The sequence below is a fragment of the Zalophus californianus genome, chromosome 1 (genome assembly GCF_009762305.2).
Source record: "Zalophus californianus isolate mZalCal1 chromosome 1, mZalCal1.pri.v2, whole genome shotgun sequence".
Lineage (NCBI taxonomy): Eukaryota > Metazoa > Chordata > Mammalia > Carnivora > Otariidae > Zalophus > Zalophus californianus.
In genome coordinates, this window is record NC_045595.1 from 57,035,488 (window position 1) to 57,063,069 (window position 27,582).

Below are 27,582 nucleotides of genomic sequence, written 5' to 3' on the forward strand. Positions count from 1 at the left end.
TAAGGGGTGGTGTTACTGGTTAAGGATTTTGAGTATCTTTCTGGCTCTTGACAATTTCACCTTGGCGCAAGATCTTCCTCCGCTCTCCCTCTAGCCCCTAGCCTCAGCCTCAGCAAAGCCTAACCCTAGCGTCTGGCCCCTCCCCCTAATTCCACTCCTCCGCTATGCTGTTACTCCCTCTTTCACTTATGAGCCTCTGCCCCACCCCCTGCCGCTGCTCTCCACCACTGGCTCACCAGGGCTCCTTCTCCTCGCCTGACTTCGGGCAGCCCCCTCTCCAGGCAAGCTGGCGCCTGACACGCATTGCAGCGCTCGGCTATCCTGACTCTGGTTTGTAGTAGCCAAATGCAGTTTGGCACGCTGGCACGCACCATCCTTACCTTAGCCTCAGGGTGTCCCGCGCAGGTGCCCAAGAAGACAAACTGTGGTGACGTTTCTTTTTCCCCTTTCAGTCCATGCCCGCCTCCAGCACTAGGGCGGTGCATCTAGTAGGCGATCGATAAATATCTAAAGTATTTTAAAAGCACATTTAAGTTTCTATGCTGATTTCTTACTTTAGATTCCTGAAAGTTAATAAAGTACAAAACAATTTGCACCAGGATTAGATGTGATTGATTGGAGGGTGGGTGGGCAGATATGAATTATTAAGATAAAGTTCATGCATTTCATGCATGAAAGTTCATTCGTTCAACAAGAATTGACTGAGCACCTACTATATACGAACATTATCCACGGCTGTGAATAAAAGACAATAAAATCAATAAAGTAAAAATACAGTGTGTTAGATGGTAATTCGAGCTTGGGAGAAAAATCAGGCAAGGTAAGGAGACTGAAAGTGAGGGCCCCCGAGAAGCTGACAATAATAACAGGTAACAATTGGGTGTCTACTGCGGGCCAGTGTGCTAGGGACCTCACCTTCGAAAGCCCGTTTAAACTAACGCCACAATGCAGTGAGGGAGGAACCACCGCTCCCATTGCACGGATAAGAAGGACGTAAGGCGCAGAGCTGGGGTGCACGTCAGCCCCGAGTCTAGGGCCTCCACCCTTCCACGCGAACCCCGGGACCTGAGACCTGTCCTTCCCCTGCAGGGAGAGGGTTAAAGCGGGGAGCAGCCCTGGGTTGTGCGCTTGCGCAGAGCGCAGGTTGCGCTTGCGCAGAGCGCAGGGCGACGTGGCCGGCCGGAAGTTGACTGTGTGGTACCGCCGCCCGATCGCCGCTGCTCACTGCGCGGGACTACCACGGGGCTGCTGCTTTGGGCCCTGCGGGCACCACCATGCTGAAGAAATTCGACAAGAAAGACGAGGAATCGGGTGAGGGGGCGTAGGCTTGGGGGAGGCTGGACCTTAGCGCAGGCTCTCTGCACCCTCTTTGGGAGCCCTCCTTCCGGGCCTCTGCCTAGACCTGAAGCCGAGACTCAGTGAGGGACAGGGTTTGTGCCAAGGTCCGCAGTTGGTCAGTGGCAGACCTCGGAGAGCCCGAGCATGCTCCACTGCCCCCTCTCGTGAGCTCGGACCACGATTCGGGGGGTGACCTTGGGCGGGTCATGCCCCTGTGTGGGCCTCAGTTTCCCCAGCTGTCAGGGGGAGGGGCCCGGCCAGATGCACCGTTGTGACTTTCTCCGTGAGACCTCTTGGGATTCGCCGAGGCTGCGCTGCTGCTGGCGAGACTCGGGTGTAATCTGTGGAGCCAGTGTTGTGTGGCTGAGAACCCTCTTCCGTTCATTTATTCAGCAAACATCTATTGAGCGTGTACAGTATGCCAGGCACTGTACTGCATTCTGAGACTGCAGTGGAACAAATGAGACGCTCAGTGCCTGAGCTGGGAATATTACGTCACAGGCGTAATGGAGAAGATAGACACCAGCCAGATAATGACACCTGTAATTAATTACAAATGTGACATTTGCTGTGAAGAAATTCTAGTCACTAGGAGATGGTGGTCCCCACACATTGTAGTGACTCAGTTAAGTACAAGTTACGTAAATGAATGCAAGACAAGATGCTATGAGAGGCACAGAAGGACTGTACCAGGGCTGCTGGGTGACTTAAGTGGTTTGGGGTAGAGGGAGCTCCCTGCAAGAGAGTGGTAGGATCTATATGCAGGTTGTAGAGCTTTGATTGCCATTCTGGAGTAATTTGAACTTGGGGCTGGGTAGACAATAGTGACATCTTTTCCTTCTCTATGTCTGGAAGGTTTGCAGTTTAGGCTTACAACCTATACTCAGTCTTCTCTGTTCTGTAGGTGGAGGCTCCAACCCATTCCAGCATCTTGAGAAGAGTGCAGTACTCCAGGAGGCAAGTGTCATTTGCCCTCTTTCATCCTAAGTGTTCACAGCAGGCTCAAAATACGAATGCATTCAAAGTGGTGGATTAAAGAACAGTAAGGGGGTGCTTGGGTGGCTCAGTTGGTTAAGCGACTGCCTTCAGCTCAGGTCATGATCCTGGAGTCCCAGGATCGAGTCCCGCATCGGGCTCCCTGGTGCTCAGCGGGGAGTCTGCTTCTCCCTCTGACCCTCCCCCCTCTCATGTGCTCTCTCTCTCATTCTCGCTCTCTCAAATAAATAAATAAATAAAATCTTTTAAAAAAAAATAAATAAAGAACAGTAAGGGAGAAAACCTGTTCCTGGAAAGACAAGAAAACTTCATTCCTGGAGAGACTTCATTATGCTTGCATTTATTGTTTTTGTTCTCTCTGTTTCTAGTTAACAGGTGTTTACTACTGAGTATCTGTTAGTAAGTCAGCACATCCTTAACTAATATTTAGGGAAGATTTGAGGAGGAAAAAGCAAAACAAAACTGTTCCCTTATGAAAATAAGCTCATTCAGGCAAATGTATTTATTTACCCTAGGACTTCTCAGACCTTGAATGTGCTTGAGGGCAGTCAGTGGGAGGGAAATAAACTAGGCTAGAAGGTAATGTTCTTTATTGCTTCTTCTTAGGCCCGTGTATTTAATGAAACTCCCATCAACCCTCGAAAATGTGCCCACATCCTCACCAAGATCCTTTACCTCATAAACCAGGTAAGAGGATGGAGCTTGGGGGTGGGGAAAATGGTGCTAGGGGTTATTGGGAGGGTTGCTAAGTCAGATAACCCTTAGGGCTTTTGTTAGCTCCTGTGTGGTTGTCGTCCAGCTCTCAGTCCCCTCAGTGTCTAACTCTGATGTGTTGCCCTTGATGGAACCTCTCCAGGGTCTGGGGATCTGGCTTGGGCTAATCTGGCAGGAAGAGCCTTCTGGCCTCTCTGTCCCAGGCTGAGACTTCTTTTTTGATTAAAACAGGGGGAGCACCTAGGGACCACCGAAGCAACCGAGGCCTTCTTTGCCATGACCAAGCTCTTTCAGTCCAATGATGTAAGTGCCCTCAGTCAGTAAGGTCTACTTTTGTGTGGATTGGAGTTTTCTTAATCTTGGCCCTCATGGTGAGCCACGGGTCATAGGGCTTTTTCTATTTCTTAACCAGCCCACACTCCGTCGGATGTGCTACTTGACCATCAAGGAGATGTCTTGCATCGCTGAGGATGTTATCATCGTCACCAGCAGGTAAGTCTTGGGTCTGTGGATGGCTCCTTTGATGGATGCCATTGCCACAGAGGCCAATTTTTCTCATGTGTATCAGGCAATGAGACTTTGTTTGACATATGCCGGGCACCCTTTCCTCTTTTGTCTCCCTCTTCTTTCAGTTACTGCTGCCCAACCCATGGCAGCCTCTAGAATGTACAGTTTCCCTTTTAATTATCTAGCCTTACCTTAGTGGCATAAATCCTTCCTTGCTTCCTTGATTCCTCTCAGTCAACTGAGCCAGCCTGGAACTTTCACAAAGACTTTAGTGAGTACCAAGAGAGAACACAAGAAAAATAGACATGGAGAGTGCAGGGGGTATAGAGACAGGCTCACTTACCAAGTACTGGTTTCTGCTTTAGAATGAGTTATTCAGGGGACAGATGTGACTAAAATATAATCCTTGTCTTTTTTTTTTAATAGATTTTATTTATTTATTTGACAGAGACACAGTGAGAGAGGGAACACAAAGCAGGGGGAGTGGGAGAGGGAGAGGCAGGCTTCCCACTGAGCAGGGAGCCCGATGCAGGGCTCGATCCCAGGACCCTGGGATCATGACCTGAGCCAAAGGCAGACGCTTAACGACTGAGCCACCCAGGCGCCCCTCTAATCCCTGTCCTTAAGAACTAGGGCTCAGTTCTCTTATTCTTGCCACACTTTGGAGCTGGGGGGATGTTGTACGTTCCATTGCAGGTTCATTGAGAAACTATTTATTGAATATTCACCAGTCCCTGTGTATGGCTCTGGGAATATAGCAGCAAATAAGACCAACATGAGCTCTACAGCCCCAGAATTAACAGAGAAAATAGCCAGGCAGACAGGCGTTAAGATATAATAGAGTTTATCATGGGATGTATGATAGACTGTGAGAACAGACCAGAAAGATAGCCAACTTGAATTTGGATCAGGGAAGGTCTCCTAGACTTGTCTGAGTAAAGTCCTGAAGGATGAGTGAGAAATAGCAGGACAGTGCTTGCTTTGGCAGCACATATACTAAAATTGGAATACAAAGAAGATTAGCATGTCCCCTGCTCAAGAATGGCAGGCAAATTTGTGAAGCATTCCATATTTTTTCAAAAGAAAGAAAGAAGCCACTGAAAACAAATCTCTTCTGGGCGCCTGGGTGGCTCAGTTGTTAAGCGTCTGCCTTCGGCTCAGGTCATGACCCTGACCTGAGGGTCCTGGGATCGAGTCCTGCGTCGGGCTCCCCGCTCAACGGGGAGTCTTCTGCTTCTGCCTGCCACTCTGCCTACTTGTGCTCTATCTCTGTCAAATAAATAAAATCTTATAAAAACAAAACAAAACTCTTCCAAAATTCTTATTAAAAAAGAAAGAGAAAGGGGGGGAGGAAGGAAGGCAGGGAGGAAGAAAAAAAAGAAAGAGAGAGAGAGGTAAGGGTGCCTGGGTGGCTCAGTCATTAAGCGTCTGCCTTCGGCTCAGGTCATAGTCCCAGGGTCCTGGGATCGAGCCTCGCATCGGTCTCCCTGCTCAGCGGGAAGCCTGCTTCTCCCTCTCCCACTCCCCCTGCTGTGTTCCCTCTCTTGCTGTGTCTCTCTCTGTCAAATAAATAAATAAAATCTTTAAAAAAAAGAAGAAAGATAGAAATCTAGATAGATAGATAGCAGGACAGAGGTGGAGGGGGCCAGGAGTGCTCCAGCCTGAGGGAATAGCATATACAAAGGCTTGGAGAGGAGAGAGCATGACCAGTTTGGGGACTTCTCTGTTAAGGAACTTACACTTGATGATGGGAGTAGGAAGCCTTGGAAATGTTTTAATCCAAGCCAGAGAGTGACCTGGTCATTTTTGAGTTTCATATAATCTATCTTGTTGCCATGTGGCTTTTGACCAGGAAGGAGTAAGGATACAGTGAGGGCACTAGTTAGGAGACTTGTATGGTAGTTCAGGCAAGCGTGGTGACCAGAGCTGGGGAGGAATGGATGGGGACATGTGCTCAGGAAGGGCCAATCTCCTATGTGTGGACGATGCCTTCCCCTCCCACAGCCTAACAAAGGACATGACTGGGAAAGAAGACAACTACCGGGGCCCAGCTGTGCGTGCCCTCTGCCAGATTACTGACGTGAGTCTCCTGCCCCCACCAAGCAGCCATTCTCCTTCCCTGCTTCTTGGCAAGGCTCAGTCTCCTGGGCAAAGCACTGGGCCAGCCGTTGTGGGGGTGTGGGTGGGGTGCAGGAACACCAGATAAAAGTTTGCCTCCTTCTTGCCCTCACTCTTCCACCCATCACCTGCACTCCTGACGGTCGCCAAGGATTGATTGGGTCCCCTCCTGCCCCCACTTGTTGTCCCCACAGAGCACCATGCTGCAGGCTATCGAGCGCTACATGAAACAGGCCATTGTGGACAAGGTGCCCAGTGTCTCCAGCTCTGCCCTGGTGTCTTCCCTGGTGTGTAGCACCCTGGGGGGCTGGACAGCAGATTGGGAAACTGAGGAAATACCAGTGTTGCTTTTCAGTAGGACAAAAAGGGTTTCTGTATCCCCAGATCTGAGAGTCCCACCTACTTTCTTAGTGAAGCATGCTGGGGAACTCTTGACCCATCCCTTGGGGTGACCGATTGTTGGAATTTGGGTCTGGTGGGAGATCTGCCACCAGGGCAGAGAGTGAGGGTAGGAGCTATTCTTGTGCACTGTCTCACAGAACCAGCATAACGGAGAGGCTCTGGGCTGTGTCTGAGGGAGGATCCAGAGCTGGACTGAACTGTGAGCTGGGGCCAGGATGTATGATAGTTGAGAAAGCCTGCCTGCTTTCTAATGTGCTCTGTTGCCATAGCACCTGCTGAAGTGCAGCTTTGACGTGGTCAAGCGCTGGGTGAATGAGGCTCAGGAGGCGGCATCCAGTGATAACATCATGGTCCAGGTGAGGTGTGAGCAGAGCGATGATATTTACAATCCTTAGGTAGATGGCATGGCACTAGCCGGTCAGAATGGACACTCACCATGGAGATCCTGGTGGTCCCTAGCAGGAGCAGACTTTAATCTTCTGTCATTGGATTGTGGGGAGACTTGGGAGTGTGGGGAAAGAATCCAGGGCACCACTTGGGAAGGTTTAAGTTAGAGGCTGCTTACCAGCTGGGACAGAAATATTCAAGTATTTGATAACCAGCTGAGTAGTGTTTTGGGGTATGGGAGGTAGCAAACTTGGGCCAGGCAGGCAGAGGACCTTTGCCAAGCTGGTTTGGTTAGTGATGCATATAAATACCTTGGTGGGGCTTTCAGCTACTTAACTCTTTTTCAGTGACCTAGGCCAGGAATTCCTTTTACCTCTGTGAGTCTCAGTTTCCTTGTCTGTAAAATGGGAATGAAAGTTTCTGCCTCACAAAGCTGTGAGGACAATATGAGACAGCATCTAAAACATCTGACCTCTCGGGTTAGGCATCTGCCTTCTGCTCAGGTCATGATCCCAGGGGCCTGGATCGAGCCTCACATCGGGCTCCCTGCTCTGCGGGGAGTCTGCTTCTCCCTCTGCCCTTCCCCCTGGTCGTGCTCCCTCTCCCTCTCTCTCTCAAATAAATAAAATCTTAAAATAAAAAACAAACAAAAAAACCCATCTGATCTGTTGGATGCATACCTGTAGGTGCTCCCTGTGTGTTTTCTCTTCACCCTTTGTGCTGACTCCCCTCTTCAGGGCCAGCTGTGGCCCCTCAAGATACTTCCCAGGGTCAGAGAAGGTTCTCACATACAAGACACCCACAGCTGCATGACTTAGCCCTTGAACACCACTCTGGTAAAGAAACAAAGAGCAGGGGGATAGGAAATAACTCTGTGCACCTTACATCTCCATAAGGGGAATCCCTTGACTTTGGGCACTCCAGACCTACCTTTGCCAGTACTGGCCATGAGTCCTTGGGCAAGTCAGTGGGACTACAGGTATTTACCTTCAGGGGCATCATAAGATTTAATGCTATAAGGTCTCATGGGAGGTGTGCTGCACGCCACCTTGACCACACATGTCCATGCTCGGGGCCTGGCCCCACTTTCTCTTACTGAAAGACACCATGTCCCATTCTTTCATCTCTGTGGCATCTGTTGTCCCCTCCACATCTGTACTGATGCTTTCCGTTGGGACCCTTGCCAAAATCGGGGGCAAGAGCTGACTACAGATACACTGCCACACAGCCGGTAGACCTGAACTTCACACACCTGTGCTCTGCCGTCATCCCCTGTCCTCTAGTACCATGCTCTGGGGCTCCTGTACCATGTGCGTAAGAACGACCGCCTGGCTGTCAATAAAATGATCAGCAAGTTCACCCGGCACGGCCTCAAGTCTCCCTTTGCCTACTGCATGATGATCCGGGTGGCCAGCAAGCAGCTGGAGGAGGAGGACGGCAGGTAATGGCTCTTGTCTCCCCTGGCCAGGTGATTCCTCGTTCAGTGCTGGGCCATCCCCAACTTCTTGCCACCCGTATTCTTTTGTAGCCGTGACAGCCCACTGTTTGACTTCATTGAGAGCTGCTTGCGCAACAAGCACGAGATGGTGGTGTACGAAGCTGCCTCGGCCATCGTCAATCTTCCAGGCTGTAGCGCCAAAGAGCTGGCCCCGGCTGTGTCAGGTTACAGACATCCCTTCGCCCTAACCCCATACGTTTATTCCTACTGGAAACTAGGCCCCAGGCTGAGGGTTGGGGGAAGGAAAGAAAAAGCCCTCCAACAGGCCAGAGCATAGTGTTAAGAAAAGGATTCGGGATCTAGGAAGTACTTTTTCGGTGGCAGGCACTGTACCAGGCTCTCTCACGTGCATTATGTCTGGGGATAGGGTACTTTTAGTCCTACCTTACTATTCATTAAAGAGCCTGGGGCTCTGGTAACAGGCAGAGATGGGGTTCAGATCCACTCTGCAGCCTGTTGGGCTGGCTAGCCATGGCAAGAGGGCCTGGTGGAAAAACTCAAGATTTATAAAACCAGTTCATGCTCACCGGGGCCCAAGCTGTCTCAAAGGAGAAAGCAATTCAGAGGGGTCCCTCAGCCTGGACACTGGAGCCCGATAGCCTGGGTTGGAGTCCTGGCTTCCTGACAGCCAAGGCACAGGGAGGGATATGCTACCTGACGTGTACCCACATAGGATATGAACCAGGGCAGTTGGTGAAGCCAGGACTGAGGTAATTCTGCTGGTTTCTGTACATGCCCAGGAGAGAGGAGTGCAGTTCTACTTCACAGGCGTAAAGGGCTCAGGCTTCAGGTGTGGGCAGTCCTGGATTTCAATCGTGGTTCTGCCATTTACTGGCAGCTAGTCTAGAGTTACTTTAGTAGCTTTACCCCTGCATGCCTCAGTCTCTGTATCTGTTAAATGGGGATAATAATAAAAGCTGCTTCATGGGATGGTGAGAAATCAATGAGACAAGGCACAGCGGCTCCTTGGCACAATGCCTGACACATGGCAGGTGCTCAATAAGTAGCAGCCATCATCATTCACGACACCCACTGGGCTCTCACGAGCATATTAAGGCCTCTTTGCTCATGAGCTCTCTTCCTTGGTTGTGGTGAGGGTGCCAGCAGGGAAGTGAGCACAGCGTTTGGGTCTGAACAGCCCCCTAGTCTTTGCATGCCCTCTGTGCCCTGTCCTGCCCTTCCCCTGGAGGCCTGGGCTTTCCCAGCTGCTTAGCGGTGAGGGCAGCCTGGCACATGGCGTCTGTCTCCCCACAGTGCTCCAGCTTTTCTGCAGCTCACCCAAGGCCGCTCTCCGCTATGCTGCTGTCCGCACCCTCAATAAGGTAAGGGTTCAGGGGTGGGCAGAATGGGGGTCTGGCCTTTTGAGAGGGTCAGGGAGATGGCCTGATCCAGCTGGAGGCGTGTCGTGGCCCCTGACCTGAGTTGCAAAAGGTGTGGTGCTGGTTACAGTTCGTTTCTACCAGGTGGTGAGATGGGCTCATCCAAAGGACCTCTGACCAGGCCAGAGCCATCCAGTAGAATAACAGAAGTCCCTTTTTATCTCTGTTCTCTCCGTCCTCCCAAACAGGTGGCCATGAAGCACCCGTCCGCAGTGACAGCCTGCAATCTGGACCTGGAGAACCTGGTGACGGACTCAAACCGCAGCATCGCCACGCTGGCCATCACCACACTCCTCAAGACCGGCAGTGAGAGCAGCATCGACCGCCTCATGAAGCAGATCTCGTCCTTCATGTCGGAGATCTCAGATGAGTTCAAGGTACCTGGGAATGTCTGGAATACCTGTCGTCCCCAGAGTGAGGCAGATAACTCTGTGCCTGCTCCCCCACGTTCCCCAGCCCCCAGGCCAGGATTGACCTGGGGGCTGGTCAGGCTTGAGGACGTGGTGGAGGGGGTGGCATGTTGCCCTTCACAGGGCCCAGCCTTGGGAGACACACACATCCTGCCCCAGGGTCTTTGTCCATATTGTTCCTTTGTGAGGCCGGTTGGCAGGGCACGGAGTGAGGGCTAAGGGAGCAAGTGTCAGAGATTTCTCGTTTTCTGGTATGGGCTGATGGTGGTACTGTTGATCAGTTTGGGGAAGGAGGGAGAGTCGGGTCCTGGGTGAGGAGAATGAGAAGGTAATGATGGTGATTGCAGAGATGCTGAGTTTGAGGTGCCAGTGGGCACCAGGTGGAGTTGCCTGTAGACATTTGGAAACACTGGTCTTGAGCTCAGACAATAGACAAAGGTTTGGGAGTGAGTGGCATAGAAGAGGTGGGTAAAACCACGGGAGGAGGTAGGACTGCTAAAGAGATAGTGTGCAAGGGTCAAGGACAGAGTACCCAGGGAGGAGTCAGAACAGCTGATTGGTGAAATTGTGGGAGTGGAGGTAGGAAGAGAAGCAAGACAGGTGGGACGGAGAGGGGCCTGTGGACTTAGCTTGAGGTCTGAGGAAAGCTGAGTTTGGGGGACCCAGAGTCTGGATTTGGAGCTGTTGGGGCTGGTGTGCATGCCACCCTAGTTGGATGGGCTTGGGGGGGTCATGTGCTCCCTGAGGGCAGAGATGGAGTTCTTCTCTCCTTGCCCACTAGGTACGGCCTGGCTGGGCCTAAGGAAGGACTCCGTTGGCACTTAGTGAACTAGGTAACTTGACCCACCCTAGTGGCAGGGGCTGCTGCTCACACATGTCTGTTTCACTCAGGTGGTGGTGGTCCAGGCCATCAGCGCCCTGTGTCAGAAGTATCCTCGCAAACACGCCGTGCTTATGAACTTCCTGTTCACCATGCTGCGGGAAGAGGTAAGAGCAGGCATTTGGGGCATGTCAGGTCTCCTCATGTAGGAAGTGACCTGGCAGCTCCATGCTCAGTTTGGAGCCAAGATCCTCTTCTTGGGGGGTACCCAGATCAACCTGTTAACTAGGTGGATTTCCTGGTGCCTGTGGCCCTTTATACTCCTCATGGACCACAGTATAAACATCCACCAATTCCCAGTAATTAAAGTAATAACCAGTGACTCACCCACCTGGCTTTAAAGATACAGCAGATGCCCTGTGGCAGTGCTTGTGCCAGAGTCAGGAAAACCTGTGTTCTTCACTGCTGTCTAGTATAGAAATTTTTTGGGCCATTCCATGAGCTCCAGGGTTGGTTTCTTCTGAAATTGATGCTCATAATGTGACGTTGGGTTCTGTTTTTGTTTCTGATGTGAATTAGTGATTCACTTACACTGCCTTCCTTGGGTGTCTCAACAAAACCAGTTAATTCAGAGCAGCAGAAGCAAAGGGTTTTAGAGTAGATTTGGTCCCCAGCTGCCCCTTTGTCCCAGCCCAGAGTAGCCCTTGGACCAAGGCAGGTGAGGAGCCCTTGCCTGGGGTGTCTTTAGGGCTCCTAAGATATTAGAGGGGAGGAGGGCGCTAATACTTAGCCCTCAGCTAATGGGGCCAGCATTTTGGAGACGCTACACAGTGCACACAATCTTGTGATCCTCATAACAGGCCTTGTCAACAGACATCATTTTCTCCCTTTAAAATCAGGGATCTGAGACTCAGAGAGGTGAAGTGACCTGCCTCTGGTCAGCTGCCCAGTAAGTATCTGAGCCAAGATCTGAATGGAGATGTATCTGGCTCCAGACTCCATGATTTTCTCCCAGACCTCCTTTCCTCCCAGAAAAATTCATGGTTCCAAATATCAGTTAAGTGTAAGACGTTCACTCATTAGAGTGCAGCAGTCAGACACTGAGACCTTGTCCTTTAGGAATGGGTCTGTTGCTCGTGCACAGGGCTGTGTCGTTCCCTAGTCAGAGCAGCTGCCAGCAAAGCCTCGTTGCAGTTACTCTGAGCTTCTTGCTGCCCCCCCATGCTGCTTGGCTGGCTGTAAAACTGACACTGAAAATAGCCTTTGAAAGTTTACAGTGCGCCTATTCACGTAAGAGCCTCACTGAAGTACAACAGCATACAAATAGCATCTTTCTTACTCTTCACAGTAACCTGTCAAGTAAGTACACTGATGGTCATTATGAAGGTGCCTAAGGTTCAGACAAGGAAAGTGACTCACAGCGGTAAAACAAACTAATCTGAGAACAGGGGCCAGATTTGACCCACAGCCAAGTTGTACTTGGATTGTACAAAGTTTTAAACATTTCAAGTTAGTGGCCCTTATTTACAAATCAGGAAAACAGCCACCAACACTGGCACAACGGATTTCTAGTTTCTCCTACAAAATTCAGAAGATCTGGCAACACTGGGTTGAGTGGTGATTTCCCTCTTAGGTGCTATGGGCACTGTCCAGTGCCTCACCCCTCCCATCCACTCCACTTCCATTGCCAGATTACATGCCTGGCACCTCTGTCATTAGTGTCTGTAAGTCGCAGAGCACAGATTTGGTCTGGGGTCTTTCGGCTTTCTGCTGCCCCGTTCTGTTTGCTTTGGGTTTTGTTTGTTTGTTTTTCAATTGTGGTAAAATACACATGACATAAAATTTACTATCTTAACCTTTTAAGTGTCTGGTTCAATACAGTTAAATATATTCACATTGTTGTAGAGCTAATTTCCATAACTTTTTCATCTTGTAAAACTGAAACTCTGTGCCTGTTAAACAATAACTCTATTTCCCTCTGCAGTCCCCAGAAACCACTGTTCTTTCCATCTGTATAAATTTGACTGCTCTAGATTTTTCATATAAGTAGAATCATGCACTATTTGTTTTTTTGTGATTGGCTTATTTCACTTGGCATAAATGTCATTGAGTTTCTCTTTTTTTTTTAAAGATTTTATTTATTTATTTGACAGAGAGAGACATAGCGAGAGAGAGAACACAAGCGGGGGAGTGGGAGAGGGAGAAGCAGGCTTCCCGCGGAGCAGGGAGCCCGATGCGGGGCTCGATCCCAGGACCCTGGGATCATGACCTGAGCCGAAGGCAGATGCTTAACGACTGAGCCACCCAGGCGCCCCATTGAGTTTCATCCATATTGTAGGACATGTGAGAATTTCATTCCCTTTATGGCTGAATGACCACATTTTGTTTATCCATTCATCCATTGATGGACACTGGTTGCTTCCACTTTGGGGCAGTTATAAATAATGCTGCTATGAACATGGGTGTACAGCTATCTTTTTGAGACCCTGCTTTCTATTCTTCTGAGTGTATACCCAGAAGCAGAAGTGCCAGATCATACGGTAATTCTGTTTTCTAAAATTTTCTGAGGGGCGCCTGGGTGGCTCGGTTAAGCGACTGCCTTCGGCTCAGGTCATGATCCTGGAGTCCCAGGATCGAGTCCCACATCGGGCTTTCTGCTCAGCAGGGAGTCTGCTTCTCCCTCTGACCCTCTTCCCCTTCGTGCTTTCTATCTCTCATTCTCTCTCTCTCTCAAATAAATAAATAAAATCTTTAAAAAAAATAAAAAATAAAGTTTTCTGAGGAACCCCTGTACTGTTTTCCATAACATCTGTACCACCCAGTCTGACTTTTATTTCAAAGTCCGGAAGGAAAGTGAGACCCAAAATGTTTCTCTTAAACTATCTACTATTAGATCTGGAAGGGCCCCAGCGAGCATTCAGTTCACGCCTTGTTTTACACAAAAAATAAGATAGAGGCCCCGAGAGCCAGGTCCCTTGCTCCAGGTTCTGTGTTTGGACTGCTGTCCCTGGTCCTGGTTAGGTGCTGGGCCTCACAGATCATTTCTGGAAAGAGCAGCCTCCTTGCTCAGTTCAACCCCTCCTGCTGCAGGGCGGCTTTGAGTACAAGCGGGCCATCGTGGACTGCATCATCAGCATCATTGAGGAGAACACAGAGAGCAAGGAGACTGGGCTGTCGCACCTGTGCGAGTTCATCGAGGACTGCGAGTTCACCGTGCTGGCCACCCGCATCCTGCATCTTCTAGGCCAGGAGGGTCCCAAGACCAACAACCCCTCCAAGTACATCCGCTTCATCTATAACCGCGTGGTCTTGGAACATGAGGAGGTCCGGGCAGGTGGGTCTGAGCCAGGGCTGAATGGGGGCTCTTAGCTGCTGCTCGAGCAGCAGCCTGCCAAAGGGACCTGAGCCCCCGCCCATGGGCACTCTGTGTTCTTGCCTCACAAGCTCGGTGATTTATAACATTGTGGGAAGGACGGGAAGGACCTTAGATGGTTGGGTGTCACCCAGTTGAATGGTTCTTTAGCTCTCCTATTTGTGTTACTGATTTTTGGTTTTTAACTTTCACTACATGTTACGTTTAACTTTCTTTTCTTGTTTTTTTTTGTTGTTTTGTTTTGGTTAGCTTTTTTTTAAAATGGTAGTTTTATTGAGATACAGTTCACATACTGGAAAAATTCATTCTTTTTTTTTTTTTTTTTTTTTTTTTTAAGAGAGGGAGCATGGGATGCCCAGGTGGCTCAGTTGGTTAAGCATCTGCCTTCATCTCAGGTCATGATCCAGGGTCCCAGGATTGAGTTCCGCATCGGGCTCCTTGCTCAGTGGGGAGTCTGCTTCTTTCTCTGCCTGCCCCTCCTCCTGCTTGTGCTCTCTCTCTCTCTCAAATAAATAAAATCTTTTAAAAAAATTTTTAAAAAGGTTGGGGGGAGCAGAGGGAAAGAAGAAACTTAAGCAAGCTCCATACCCAGTGCAGAGCCTGATGCGGGGCTGGATCTCACAACCCTGAGATTATGACCTGAGCCAAAGTCAAGAGTTGGATGCTTAACTAACTGAACCACCTAGGTGCCCCAAAATTCACACTCTAAGAGTGTACAATTCAATGCATAACTGTCATGTTCTTAATTTTATTTTAAATTTTCCGTCCTCATGCCCCCAGTGAACAGATTTTTCTTGTTTCAGCAATTGATATTCATTAAAATAGTTCATTTTCTCATTTATATTAATCCAAAGGCTAATAACTGCAAGTTGAGGCCATTTGGATACAGAAACTGAGCAGTCTATGTGTGGCTATCTTCTGTGGCCTCATTGCAGTCAATGCTGAAATGGCTCCTGGAACCTAAAAATGGGGCTGCCTTCTCCCTGAAATGGATGAGGGAGTTGAGGCCCAATGGAGGTCCACCCAGGGCCATTGATTGCATTGGTGGCAGGTTTGGGCCTCCACGCTCGGGAAGCTTGGTCTGGGACTCTTCTGCTCAAAGACCTATTCTAAGCACTATAAGTGTCCAAGCTATGAGCTGTCAGATACACTGGGTAAATCATATTTGCTTTGTAAGTACAGGTGCTGTGAGTGCTCTGGCCAAGTTTGGAGCCCAGAATGAAGAGATGTTACCCAGTATCTTGGTGTTGCTAAAGAGGTGAGTCTAAGCCAGAGGTCCCTGAGGGATGACGGTGTTCCCCGGGGGAGAGAAGTTACACAACTGTGGATTGTAGGGAAAAAAATAGAAAAGCATGAAAAACAGTATCATGCAAAAATTTTGTGACCATTATTGAGTTTTTTTTTTTTTTTGGAGTTATTTTCTTTTTTTAAAAAAGCTTTACTGACCTATATTTTGCAAGCCATAAAGTTCACCAATTTTAAATGTATAATGTGGGGCACCTGGGTGGCTCAGTCGTTAAGCATCTGCCTTTGGCTGGCTCAGGTCATGATCCCAGGGTCCTGGGATTGAGCCCCGCATCAAGCTCCCTGCTTGGTGGGAAACCTGTTTCTCCCTCTCCCACTCCCCCTGCTTGTGTTCCCTCTCTCGCTGTGTCTCCCTCTGTCAAATAAATAAAATCTTTGAAAAAAATATAAATAAAACGTATAATGTGATGGTTTTCAGTATATTCAAACATTTTTTTTTAAGATTTTATTTATTAGAGACAGCGAGAGAGAGCACAAGCAGGGAGGAGAGGGAGAAGCAGGCCCCCTGCCCAGCAGGGAGCCTCATGCGGGGCTCGATCCCAGGACCCAGGGATCATGACCTGAGCCAAAGGCAGCCGCTTAACCAACTGAGCCACCCAGGCACCCCAGTTTAAAACATTTTAATCTTCCCTAATAGAAACCCTATATCCATGGGGCTTACAGCGCAGAGTAAATGTCTGTTGGGCTAGGACATTCTTCTCATTGTGGGTGTGTCTTCCCAGCATGAAGACTCCTTGATTCCTGTGGGGTTTTTTGCAATGTATGAAGTTTGATGAGACTGTTTTCAGCTGTGCCTCCTTGGCTCTTTTGCTGGTTAGCTGGTGAGGGTGGAAATAGAAAGAAAAGAAACCCTGTGGGGCGCCTGGGTGGCTCAGTCAGTTGGGTGTCTGCCTTCGGTTCAAGTCATAATCCTGGGGTCTTGGGATCAAGCTCCGCATCAAACTCCCTGCTCATGGGGGAGTCTGCTTCTCCCTCTGCCTCCCCCAAGTTGTGTTCATGCTCTCTCTCTCTCAAGTAAATAAAATCTTAAAAAAAAAAAAAGAAAGAAAAAGAAACCCTATATCCATTACTAGTCACTTTGCCTTCCCCCCAGCACTCTCCTACCTAGACCTAGACAACCACTAATCTACTTTCTGTCCCTGTGGATTTGCCCTATCTGATCATTTCATAGAAATGCAATCATATAATCCGTGGCCTTTCATGTGTTTAGCTTCTTTGTGATGTTTTTTTCGAGGTTCATCCATGCTGTAACATGTCCCAGTACTTCATTCCTTTTTATGGTCAAAGAATTCATTGTATGGGTAGACCACGTTTTAGCTATTCACCAATTGACAGACATTTGGGTTGTTTCCACTTTTTGGCTCTTGCAAATAATGCTATTGTGAATATTCATGTACAAGTTTTTGTGTGACCTGTCATCAGTTCTCATGAGGATACGCCCAGGAGGAGAATTGTTGAGTCATATTAAATTCTTTTTTGACATATGTCCCTGGCTATAGGAGATTGCCTCCTTCACTAGGTGGACTTTAGGGAGAGGGCCCAGGGAATATGAATATGACCACCCCTTGGGTAATTAGTTAGAATATTACAGGCTCCTCTGTGCATTTGATGCCTGGATTGCACATCTGGGGACTGAGCTTTACGAGACTTGCTTCCTCTGACTACCCTCTGATGAAGCCCTGCAGCATCCCTCCTGCCACCCCTGGGGGCTCTAGTTAGGAGTACTGTGTGTTCTGGCTACAGGTGTGTGATGGACGATGACAATGAAGTAAGGGACCGAGCCACCTTCTATCTCAATGTTCTGGAGCAGAAGCAGAAGGCCCTCAATGCAGGCTATATCCTAAATGGTGAGTCTCACTGGCTATCTTTGACTTGGTTCCGTCCCAGGGCTGTGGCCCTTCTCACCACTCCAGAGCAGGCGCACCCTCCCTGGGTAGGGGAAGTCTGAGGCAAGACACTTTCGGCTAGACTTTCATGGCAACTTCATGGCATGACTGTAACCTCAGCAGACCTAGAATCTTGCAGTTCACACCAATGTGTGTGGAAACAGCTCGGTGAATTGAAACACTAGTCATTAATAAAAATCTCTCTCTGCATAGTACTCTACTCTCTATAAGTCACTCTTTTATATACATTTATCCCCATATCAGCCCTGTGAAGGAGGATGTAAATGAGAAAGTGGAAGCCCAGAGGGTTAAGTGGTTTTCTTGGTGGTCTAGGATCATACAACCTAGACCCCAGGGCCTCAGTCTTTCATGGGAGATTCCGGGTGCTCGTTCTGTTGTGTGTTCAGGCAGTGTCTCTCTCCCACTGACTTCTAGGTCTGACCGTTTCTATCCCTGGTCTGGAGAGAGCTCTGCAGCAGTACACTCTAGAACCATCGGAAAAACCTTTTGACCTCAAGTCTGTGCCCCTGGCCACCACACCAATCGCAGAGCAGAGAACAGGTAAGTAACACCTGTGTTTTCAGAAGCCTTCGGATCCAGGCCTCTGCTGGAGGGTCAGCATGGGCCATGAAGCCACTAAACCTGGCCAGGATGGGAGGGCTTTGTACAAAGAGGATGGAATAATCCTTTCTACATCTGGCTCCAGGAAATGGAAACACATGCACATAAACACTCCCTCTCTTTCTCACATGTTCTGTACTCTCACCTGTTTAGGCTCTCGGGGTTTGGAAGTTATAATCCGTAAGTAACAGCTCTGTGGTCAACACCACACTGCCCTATTACTGGAGTTGTTGGTCACTATGTATGTTTGCTCCTGCAGAAAGCACCCCCATCACAGCCGCCAAGCAGCCAGAGAAAGTGGCAGCCACCCGGCAAGAGATCTTCCAGGGTGAGTAGCAGTGCTTGGTGGGGCTTTCAGGACCTGGGCTTGGTGTCCTCAGCTTTAGGGTAGTTGCTCTTCTCAGGGGAATTAGGAGAGACTCAATCAACAACAGTCCGTATCCTTTTTTAAAGATTTTATTTATTCACTTGAGAGAGAGCAAGCATGAACAGCAGGGAGGGGCAGAGGGAGAGGGTGAAGCAGACTCCCCGCTGAGGAGGGAGCCCAATGTGGGGCTTGATCCCAGAACCCTGGGATCATGACCTGAGCTGAAGGCAGCCGCTTAACTGACTGAGCCACCCAGGTGTCCCCTCAACGACAGTTCTTACTCTTGAGTGCTGGGCCCTAAGAGTACTTTAGACAGCACATTTGACCCTCAGGTGGAAGTCATCAGGTCCATTTGGTATTGGATAAACAGAAGTTCAGAGAGAGAAAGTGATATACCTAAGGTGGCACAGCAAGAAAGTAGAGGGGTTGGAATTAAGATTCACATCAAACTGGCTCAGAGCTGCCACTCAGCCTTGGTTCTGAGGGCTTTGGTCCCTGGAGCCCAGGTTCGTGCCGAATGTCAGATTCAGTACAGTTGGGGTCCAAAGACCCTAATACTTTTTTGAGGGGTGCCAGAGGCATTCAGTCCACATTGTCTGGGAAGGTTTTATTTAGGTATTTATCTATTCCTCTGGTCTTCTATCTTTTTAAGGGTAGAGGCTATGTGTCTAACTGCCAGACCATATTATCTACTAAATTCCCACCTTCAAGGACTAACACATGCCCCTCTTCCTTCTTGAAGGATCCCCTATGCTCATCACTTCTACTCCAGCTCTTCTGTCTTCTCTTAACTAGTTCTGTATGGTTCTTCACAGGTTCTGTCCTTTATACGCTCTATCATAGCTTTTAGCAAAGTGCCTTTCTTCCTCCTAATTGGGTGAGTTCCCAATTATTGTTGAATTAAATTAAATCCTCCCCTCCGTTCCATTCCATTCCATTCCATTCCATTCCATTCCAGAATCCTGTCTTCTGTCATCTTTCAGATTCAGCAAAACTAGGATCTGGAGCTAACTGGGATCACTCTAACACAGAACTTTTCCTTCTGTATTACTTTCTCCTTGCTGTTACCACAAATCACCACAAATTTAGTGGCTTAGCACAACACAAACGTTATCTTAAAATTCTGAGGGCAGAAGTCTAAAATGGGTTTCACTGTGTTGGCTCCCTCTGGAGGCTCTAGGAGAGAATCGTGTCTTTGCTTTTTCTAGTTTCTAGAGGCCTCCTCCATTCCTCTCCTGGTGACCCCTTCCTCCGCCTTCACAGTCAGCAGTGTGGCCTCTTCAAATCTGACTCTGAGCCTTCTACCTCCTTGTCTTAAGGATCCTTGTAATTACATTGGGCCCACCACATAATCCAGGATAATCTTCCTGTCTCAAGATTCAACTTGCTTTTACCATGTGATACAATGTATTTGTAGGTTCTGGGAGTTAGCTTGTACACATCTTGGGGCCACCATTCTGCCACACCTTCGAAGGAAGGCTCCTTCTAAGTCTCTTAGAGGGTATCAATTTCATCTTTAAACAGTCTTCCAAAGTCTAACATTTATTGATCACCTGTTCAGTTTTAGGAACTTTGCTAGATCCTGACATTTATTGCCTCATTTATCTTCACAATAATCCTGTGAACAAGATTATTATATCTATGTTATTGGTGAAGAGTCGGAAACTCAGAGGCATTAACTGATAGCTTCTAGCAGAATCCCCTAGGGTAGTTAAGTATCAGGTCTAGAAACTTGGGGCCCGATGAAATAAATTCCCATAGAAAAGCACTCTGGTGGCTGGTGATATGATGGCCCAAAAGTGCCCTCTGATGGGGCGCCTTAGTGGCTCAGTCATTAAGTGTCTGCCTTCGGCTCAGGTCATGATCCCAGGGTCCTGGGATCAAGCCCCGCATCGGGCTCCCTGCTCAGCGGGAAGCCTGCTTCTCCCTCTCCCACTCCCCCTGCTTGTGTTCCCTCTCTTGCTGCGTCTCTCTCTGTCAAATAAATAAAATTAAAAAAAAAAAAAGTGCCCACTGATATAAGCTGGCTCTTTCTGGGCTTTTTACTGTCTGCACGTTCATCAGCTACAGTCCTTCGGATGGCAGAGAGCCGAAGCAGTCACAAAGAGAAAGCAAAATAATAATAATGCCTACTTTCTGTCTCTATCCGTGAAACATGAATTGAGTACCTACTAAGTTCAGGGCAAAATATCAGATCCCTGGCTTCAGGGCACAATTGCTGTCCTTACAGAGTTCAATTTAACTGGGAAGACAAGTTAAAAATCTTAGAGCAGTGGTCTTCAAATAATCAGTGCACATCAGTATCATCTGAGAAAATTTCTTAGAAATGCAGATTCCTGAGTCCCAGATCCAGAGATTCTGATAGAGCTTATTTAGGACAGGCTAGGAATGTGAGTTTTTAACTCAGGTAATTCTGACACCGATGATCCCTGACCATAGTCTGAGAAACGCTGCCCCTGCCATAGAATGGGGAAGAGTAGGCGCAGCCATCGTAGGCAGACATCGTGTGCAGACTGCTGCCAGAGGTCTCCTTCACCTGGATGGGCCAGGGTGGGGGCCTATGGGCCAGAGGACCCAGCCCAGTGCTGGAACCTGGCTTTGCGGTATAGGGATAGGCCTTACCAGGTGCCCACAGACCACTTAAAGTAGGGTTTTCTGCAAGTCTGAATCTGAAACCTCTCCTTACTGGCCATTTATCTTAACTGACAAGTATATAGGACCAGTTTGTTCTTTTGCCTGATTCTGTGGCTATAACATCACTCATCTCATCTTTAGAGTTTTCCTTTTTAAGAATCCTTGCTGAGTTTCTAAAGTTATAGGAGTCTCCAAGGGGATTAGGCCTAGGCCATTGGTGTCTCCCAGTCAGTTTTCTGTGGCTGAGGTCTTTTGTGAGACAGAGGGGAAGAGAATATTCATGGTGGGTGGTACAACTTGAGGAAAGTTAGCAAGAGGAGAAAATGCATTGGTATATTTGGGAAATAGCGAGTACCCTGTCGTTGTATATACGTATCCATCCATCCATCTCAGTAGGGTGAAAGACCTGGAAAATTGGCCATGAGCATTTATTAGAAACCATCACGGGTTGGTCTGGGAATTGAAGCGCTGAGTGAATTTGTGGACTGTGGCTTTCAGAGCAGTTGGCAGCGGTGCCAGAGTTCCATGGGCTGGGGCCCCTCTTCAAGTCCTCACCTGAGCCTGTGGCCCTCACTGAATCAGAGACTGAGTATGTCATCCGCTGCACCAAACACACCTTCACTGACCACATGGTGTTCCAGGTGAGCAGGGAGGGCTGAGGCCCTGCTGGGGTGTGGGGCTAGGGAGTGGTCCCAAGTCTGATGGGTCCTATAGGGTCCCACACTGAGTTGGTCAGGAGCCCAACATGATGATAGGTTCTGTCACCAGCTGGTATGTGTCTTGCAGCCTTGACCCATTACCTCTCTGGCTCCTGTGTGTCAGCATTGGGAACAGGGAGCCTGTGCAAGGGTACTGGGATAGGAGTCATGGGGTGAGTTAGGACCTCCAGGCTCTTTCTCTATAGCAGGGCTTGGACCTAGAGCAGTGTCTAAGCAACCCCTCTCCTCCCTGCTCCAGTTTGACTGCACAAACACACTCAACGACCAGACCTTGGAGAACGTCACGGTGCAGATGGAGCCCACTGAAGCCTACGAGGTGCTCTGTTACGTGCCTGCCCGAAGCCTACCCTACAACCAGCCTGGGACCTGCTACACATTGGTGGCACTGCCCAAGGAAGACCCTACAGCTGGTGAGCCCCTCTCCAGAAACCACCCTGGCCTTGGGATCCAGATGGGATGGGCCGGTTGTACACCAGCCATTTGTCTCCTATGAGAGATTCAACTCCTTGATTTCAGTCTTAGAAGAAGAAGAAAGGCTGAGTCCTGGGATCTTGTTATACGTCATCCCATTTCACCCTCACAGACGACGTAGGGGGGATGAGTACTGCTCTCCCTATTCCTAGATGAGAAAACTGAGACTCAGGGTAAATGAGTCACCTAAGTTCATGTGGCTGGTAAGAGGCAGAACCCAGGTCTCTCTGGTCCTCAGCCAGAGGCTCTTTCATTTCACCATGAGCGTGCAAAGACTGAAACATCCCAACTCCACTCCTTCCAAGGGACCCACCAGCGTCTTTTTCCAGGCCTTTGACAGTGGACATTTGACTGTAGCACAGGCTTAGCCATCCTGTAGCACCTCTGCTTTTCTTCTTTCTTCCCTGTGAGGGGGCTCCTCAGACCCATGACCTGACTCTTTTGCCCTTCCACAAGGTGGTATCTTCTGTCCAGATTTGTGGGGTTGGATGGCTACCTGTGGGGTTGCTGCTACTGATAATATAACAGAGGCCTGGGGAGCAGGCTGTGGCCACCTGCCCTATGGAGGAGCTCGTCCCCTGCAGTGGCTAGGGACATCCTGACCAGCTAGCCTCTCTTCCCTGCAGTGGCCTGCACATTCAGCTGCATGATGAAGTTCACTGTCAAGGACTGTGACCCCACCACTGGGGAGACCGATGATGAAGGCTATGAAGATGAATATGTGGTAAGAAGCTAGTGTCAGGAGGCTTAATTTTGTGCCTGAGGCTGCAGAGCAACCCCCTCCAGGAGCTAACAACTAGACTTGAAGCTTTTTCTTGCTGTTTTTGGCTCTTTGAAAGAAAGTTTTTGTTTTGTTTTTAACTTAAAAAGACTACATGCTTTAAAAAAAGAAAACTTGGGAACTACAAAAACCAAGTGTGAACAAATAGGAAAACATTACTCGTAGTCCTTGGGAGTTATGTGGAGGGATGGGGAGGAGTTATATAATTGAAGTCATTCTGGACATTATATATCTTGCTGTTTCCACTTAAAACCATAGTGTATTTTCCTGTATGATTACAAATACTTCATAAACAAAGTTTTTAATGACTTTAAAATACTCTGGTATGTAGAGATAACACGTGATCTTTATTCCCTCAATGTTGAACATTTGGGCTTCCAAATTTCACTGTGAAAGCTGCATTAAGTATCCCTTTGGGTACAAATTTGTATCTGCATTTCAGATTATTTCCTTAGGATCGATTCCTAGAAGTAGAAAAGTTGGGTCAAAGGATAAGCATGACTTTAAGACTGATTCCTGTTGTCAAATTGCTTTCTAGAGAAGTTGGATCAGTTTGCATCTGTTGAGTGGTCTTTCATGTACTCAAAGGACTTCTGATTACACTCTTCTGAGCTTGGATGGAGCTGAGTGCAGGATCGCTCTTGGTTTGACCATGGGGCAGTGGCTCAGTGCCATCTGAGGGCCAACTATTATACTCAGCCTGGGGATGCAGATTCTTCAAGCTCCTCATAACTAAAGGGACAGTTACTGTGGAATACAACTGATATTCACCATTGTCACACTGGAGCCATTGTTGAGGGGACCTCCCTAAGCCAGCAGTGACCCTAAGATCAGGAATTGCCCTAGGACCAAGTGAGCTCATTGGGAGAACTGGCCCTGAGGTGTTGCTTCTGCTGTGGGAGCTGAGTCCTACTTAGGCACACCTTAAACATCCCCAAGAGTAGGGGCTCAGTGAAGATCTGGTGGGTGAATGAATGGAGAACTTTTATGCTCTCTCTGTCCGAGGTGGGGAGTAATATGTGTCACGTTCAGGGAGGACACAGCTGAGATGGAGGCAGGGTCCAGAATATGTCAGGCTCAGAGAACACAGCTGAGGCAGAGGGTGGGATCTGTTGAGTCAGGAGTGATAGAGCCATAGGAGGCAGACCTGGATCCTTGAGGCACTTACTCTAGGCAGGCTTCAGAAGGGATGTGATCTTGGCAGCTGACATCTTCAGGTAAGTACTTGGGTTAGGGCATTTCTATTGAAAGGACACCACTTAGCTGTGAGCACTTGAAGGACAGATATCCAGTTTACTGTATGTGCCTAGAGCCGAGCACAGTGCTCAGCGCCTAGCCAGCACCTGCCGAATGCGTTGCACAAAGGGATGAGCAGTGAGTTCAGAGCAGAGATGTGCGGAGCAGGAACTCATTCCCCTGGAGGTGTGTGCCTAAGTTCCACCTCCATCTCCCCAGCTGGAAGATCTGGAAGTCACTGTCGCTGATCACATCCAAAAGGTCATGAAGCTGAACTTCGAAGCAGCCTGGGATGAGGTAGGGGATGAGTTTGAGAAGGAGGAAACATTCACCTTGTCTACCATCAAGACACTTGAAGGTAAAAATCCTTGGCTACTGTTGAAATGTGTCCTCTCCTTTCACCCCTACCGGCCTTTGCCCCCCAGAGATCCAGGGCCCTGTCGAGAGCACATACTTCAGATGCCACTTCATGAAAAGCCCCTTAGAGGAGCTCCTGGCTAGGTCAGTGGAAGAGCATGCAACTCTTGATCTCAGGGTCAAGAGTTTGAGCCCCATGTTGGGTGTAGAGATTACAAAATGAATAAGCCAAAAAAGCCCCTTAGAGCAGGCTTAGGGGATGGGGGCATGGTGGTGACACAAAGGGGAAACAAGATGTGGCTTAATGATGCTGAGATTTCTCCTTACAGAGGCTGTGGGCAATATCGTGAAATTCCTGGGAATGCACCCTTGTGAGAGGTCAGACAAAGTGCCAGATAACAAGAACACCCACACGTTGCTCCTGGCTGGTAAGCAGCATTTCTAGGTGGGAAGGGCCTGTGTAGCTCACAGCCTGTATGCCACTGCATCCTGGGTTGAGGGTTCCCACTGGGAACACGGAGATTCAAAGTCACAGCATTGAAAATTCACAAAGTAAAAAAAAGACCAGCAGTGAAACATCCTCCCACCCTTGCTGCCTGTCATCTAGTTGCATTCCGATTACAGGCGACTGGCACTGCTATTACAAACAATGACGGTATATGTACACATTTCCCTATTTTAACTCAAATGTTTATGTGTAAATGGTATATACATTGTTCTGCACTTCGCTCTTCACTTGACAGATCTTTCCTATGCCTGGCTGGCTCAGTTGGTAGAGCATGCAACTCTTGATCTCAGGGTCGTGAGTTTGAGCTCCACATGGGGGTGGAGATTACATTAAAAATAAATTGAAGAATACATAGTTTCCTTTTTCTTTTTTTAATTGTGGCAAAGTGTACATAATGTAAAACTGACCATTTTGAGCTCAGGTATACAGCTCAGTGGCATTAAGTACATCTGCATTAATGTGCAGTTATCAACACTGTCCTTCTCCAGGACTTTTTTTATCATCCCAAAGTGAATCTTCATACTTTTTTTAGCTTCCTTGTATTCCATTTTATAGGTATACCATATTTTATAGGATCAGCCTGTATTGATGAACGTTTAGATTGTTCCAGGTTTTTGCTCTTACGAACAGTGCTACAGTGAATAATCACATATATACATATATATACACGTACTTTATTTTGCATGTATGCCCTGAGGATATCTATAGGATAAATTAACCGAGGCATTACCAAGTCAAAGTGCATTTCTCATTTTGATAAAAATATCCAGTTGCCTTCCATAGGAACTGTATACCTTTCCTTTCACACTGTGGACAACATAGTATATTATCAGTATAATACAGTAATCAGTAATATACACAGTATATTATCAAATCATTATCAAATGAACTTTGCCAGTCTGGGTGGAAAATGGTATCTTAGTGTAGTTTTTATTTTACATTTCTTGTATATTGAATGAAGTTAAGTATCTTCCCAAATATGTGTGCCGTTTGTATTTCTTTTTCTGTGAATTATTTCCATATCCTTTCTCTAATTTTCTACTGCGTGAGTTGGTCTTTTCTAATAGAAATGGGATTTTAAGAAGTCAACATGTAAATTTTCAAACTTACACAAAAATTGAATAGTACAGTGAACCCTCATGTGCTCATCCTCCAGCTTCAACAACTAACAGCATCTATACTGCCACTCACTCTACTCCCCAACCCAGATTATTTTAAAGAAAATTCCAGGGCGCCTGGGTGGCTCAGTTGGTTAAGCGACTGCCTTCAGCTCAGGTCATGGTCCTGGAGTCCCGGGATCGAGTCCCGCATCGGGCTCCCTGCTCAGCAGGGAGTCTGCTTCTCCCTCTGACCCTCTTCCCTCTCATGCTTCCTATCTCTCATTCTCTCTCTCTCTCAAATAAATAAATAAAATCTTTAAAAAAAAAAAAAAAAAAAGAAAATTCCAGAGATAGCATTTTGTATGTAAATACCTCTGTATGTTTCTCTAAGAGATTTTGTTTAAAGGGGTGGGGGCAGGGGTGCCTGGGTGGCTCAGTTGTTATACATCACCTTCGGCTCAGGCCATGATCCCAGGGTCCTGGGATTGAGCCCTGCATCAGGCTCCCTGCTCCGCGGGAGGCCTGCTTCTCCCTCTCTCGCTGTCTCTCTCTCTCTGTCAAATAAATAAAATCTTTTAAAAAAAGGCGGGGGGAGGGAGCAGTTTTGTTCAACTAAAATTGAACAAAATGAAATGAGAGATTTTTTTTTTCCTGAGTGTTTATAAACAGGGTTGGGAGGCAGCTCTGCTTCAGTGCCCTGCTCACAGCTGATAGACCCCAAGCGGATGTTTCTGGCCGCACTGAAGCAGTCCCCTGGGTCTTGCAGACACTTGCAGTGCGGTTTTGTCGTGGAGGGGCTGTCCCTACATCTGTGCTCTGAGATTTAGCCAACATGCATGAGAGCCTCTGTGATGCCAGGTAGAAGCTTTGTATGTTCATTAATTCATTTGCACCTGGCAAAGCTTTAAAAAAAAAAAACGGTTAGTATAATCATCTCCTCTACTTTGTAGTTGAGGCTACTGTGGCTCAGAGAGGTAAAGTGACTTGCACAAGATCTCACTTAGGCATTTCAGCCCAGCTCCCCTGTTTCCAGACCCATTCCCATTTCACTACACCACAGCTGCCTTGATCAGTTGCTGCACATGCCACCCTCAACCTACCCTCTGCAGCTTCCTTCTTCCTTACACACGTGTACTTCTGTCTTTCCTCTAGGTGTGTTCCGGGGAGGTCATGACATCTTGGTGCGCTCCCGACTGCTGCTTTTGGACACAGTAACAATGCAGGTGACAGCCAGAAGTTCGGAGGAGCTGCCAGTAGACATCATCTTGGCGTCTGTGGGCTAAGAGGCCAGGCTGCATGAGCCCTGCTCCTACCCTTTTCCCCCCAACACTGCGCAGAAGTCATGCCTTCATCCTGAATCCAGTGGAAACTCCTTCCCAAGCCTCTGTATCAAAAACAATTAGAAATCACTGGGGAAAAAAAATTTTTTTTTTTTTAATTTAACAACCCTGTCCCAGGCTTGCCAGGGGTTAACCTTTTTTTCTTTTTTTAAATAGGGGATGATTTTAGCTTGTCCTAGAACCTGCTGACCTGCCTGTCAGGGTAGGGACATCGCAAATGAATAAAATGCTCGCACCTCCTCTTGAATTTATCCCCAAGAAAACCATCTTATCCATATAAATAAATCAGCATGTATTTATTGAATGGCTGCTACT

At 48.1% G+C, this 27,582-nt stretch overlaps 1 protein-coding gene and 1 non-coding gene across 2 annotated transcripts; both read left to right on the forward strand.

Annotated features, from left to right (window-relative positions):
* The first annotated feature begins 1,202 nt into the window (after nucleotides 1–1,202).
* On the forward strand, nucleotides 1,203–27,571 carry COPG1 (COPI coat complex subunit gamma 1). Its single transcript, XM_027585977.2, has 24 exons — nucleotides 1,203–1,311; nucleotides 2,243–2,295; nucleotides 2,941–3,021; nucleotides 3,280–3,351; nucleotides 3,461–3,540; nucleotides 5,560–5,635; nucleotides 5,868–5,960; nucleotides 6,345–6,431; nucleotides 7,746–7,903; nucleotides 7,991–8,124; nucleotides 9,215–9,282; nucleotides 9,528–9,716; nucleotides 10,641–10,736; nucleotides 13,660–13,903; nucleotides 15,125–15,200; nucleotides 16,991–17,094; nucleotides 17,569–17,694; nucleotides 18,014–18,082; nucleotides 21,254–21,396; nucleotides 21,713–21,884; nucleotides 22,572–22,669; nucleotides 24,182–24,320; nucleotides 24,649–24,747; nucleotides 27,080–27,571. Exons 1-24 carry the CDS (start codon nucleotides 1,275–1,277, stop codon nucleotides 27,208–27,210), a joined length of 2,625 nt encoding a protein of 874 aa, XP_027441778.1. The 5' UTR covers nucleotides 1,203–1,274; the 3' UTR covers nucleotides 27,211–27,571.
* LOC113919031 lies at nucleotides 4,528–4,631 on the forward strand. The gene has a single exon (XR_003518776.1). It is a non-coding gene; the product is annotated as a U6 spliceosomal RNA (small nuclear RNA).
* Nucleotides 27,572–27,582: the final 11 nt, after the last annotated feature.

Excerpts from the sequence above, each read along its gene's own strand:
- COPG1 (XM_027585977.2), top strand. The coding sequence starts at position 1,275 with ATGCTGAAGAAATTCGACAAGAAAGACGAGGAATCGG. Across the intron at positions 13,904-15,124 it reads ACATGAGGAGGTCCGGGCAG|GTGCTGTGAGTGCTCTGGCC; the intron begins GTGGGTCTGAGC and ends TTGTAAGTACAG. Across the intron at positions 17,095-17,568 it reads TGCAGGCTATATCCTAAATG|GTCTGACCGTTTCTATCCCT; the intron begins GTGAGTCTCACT and ends ACTGACTTCTAG.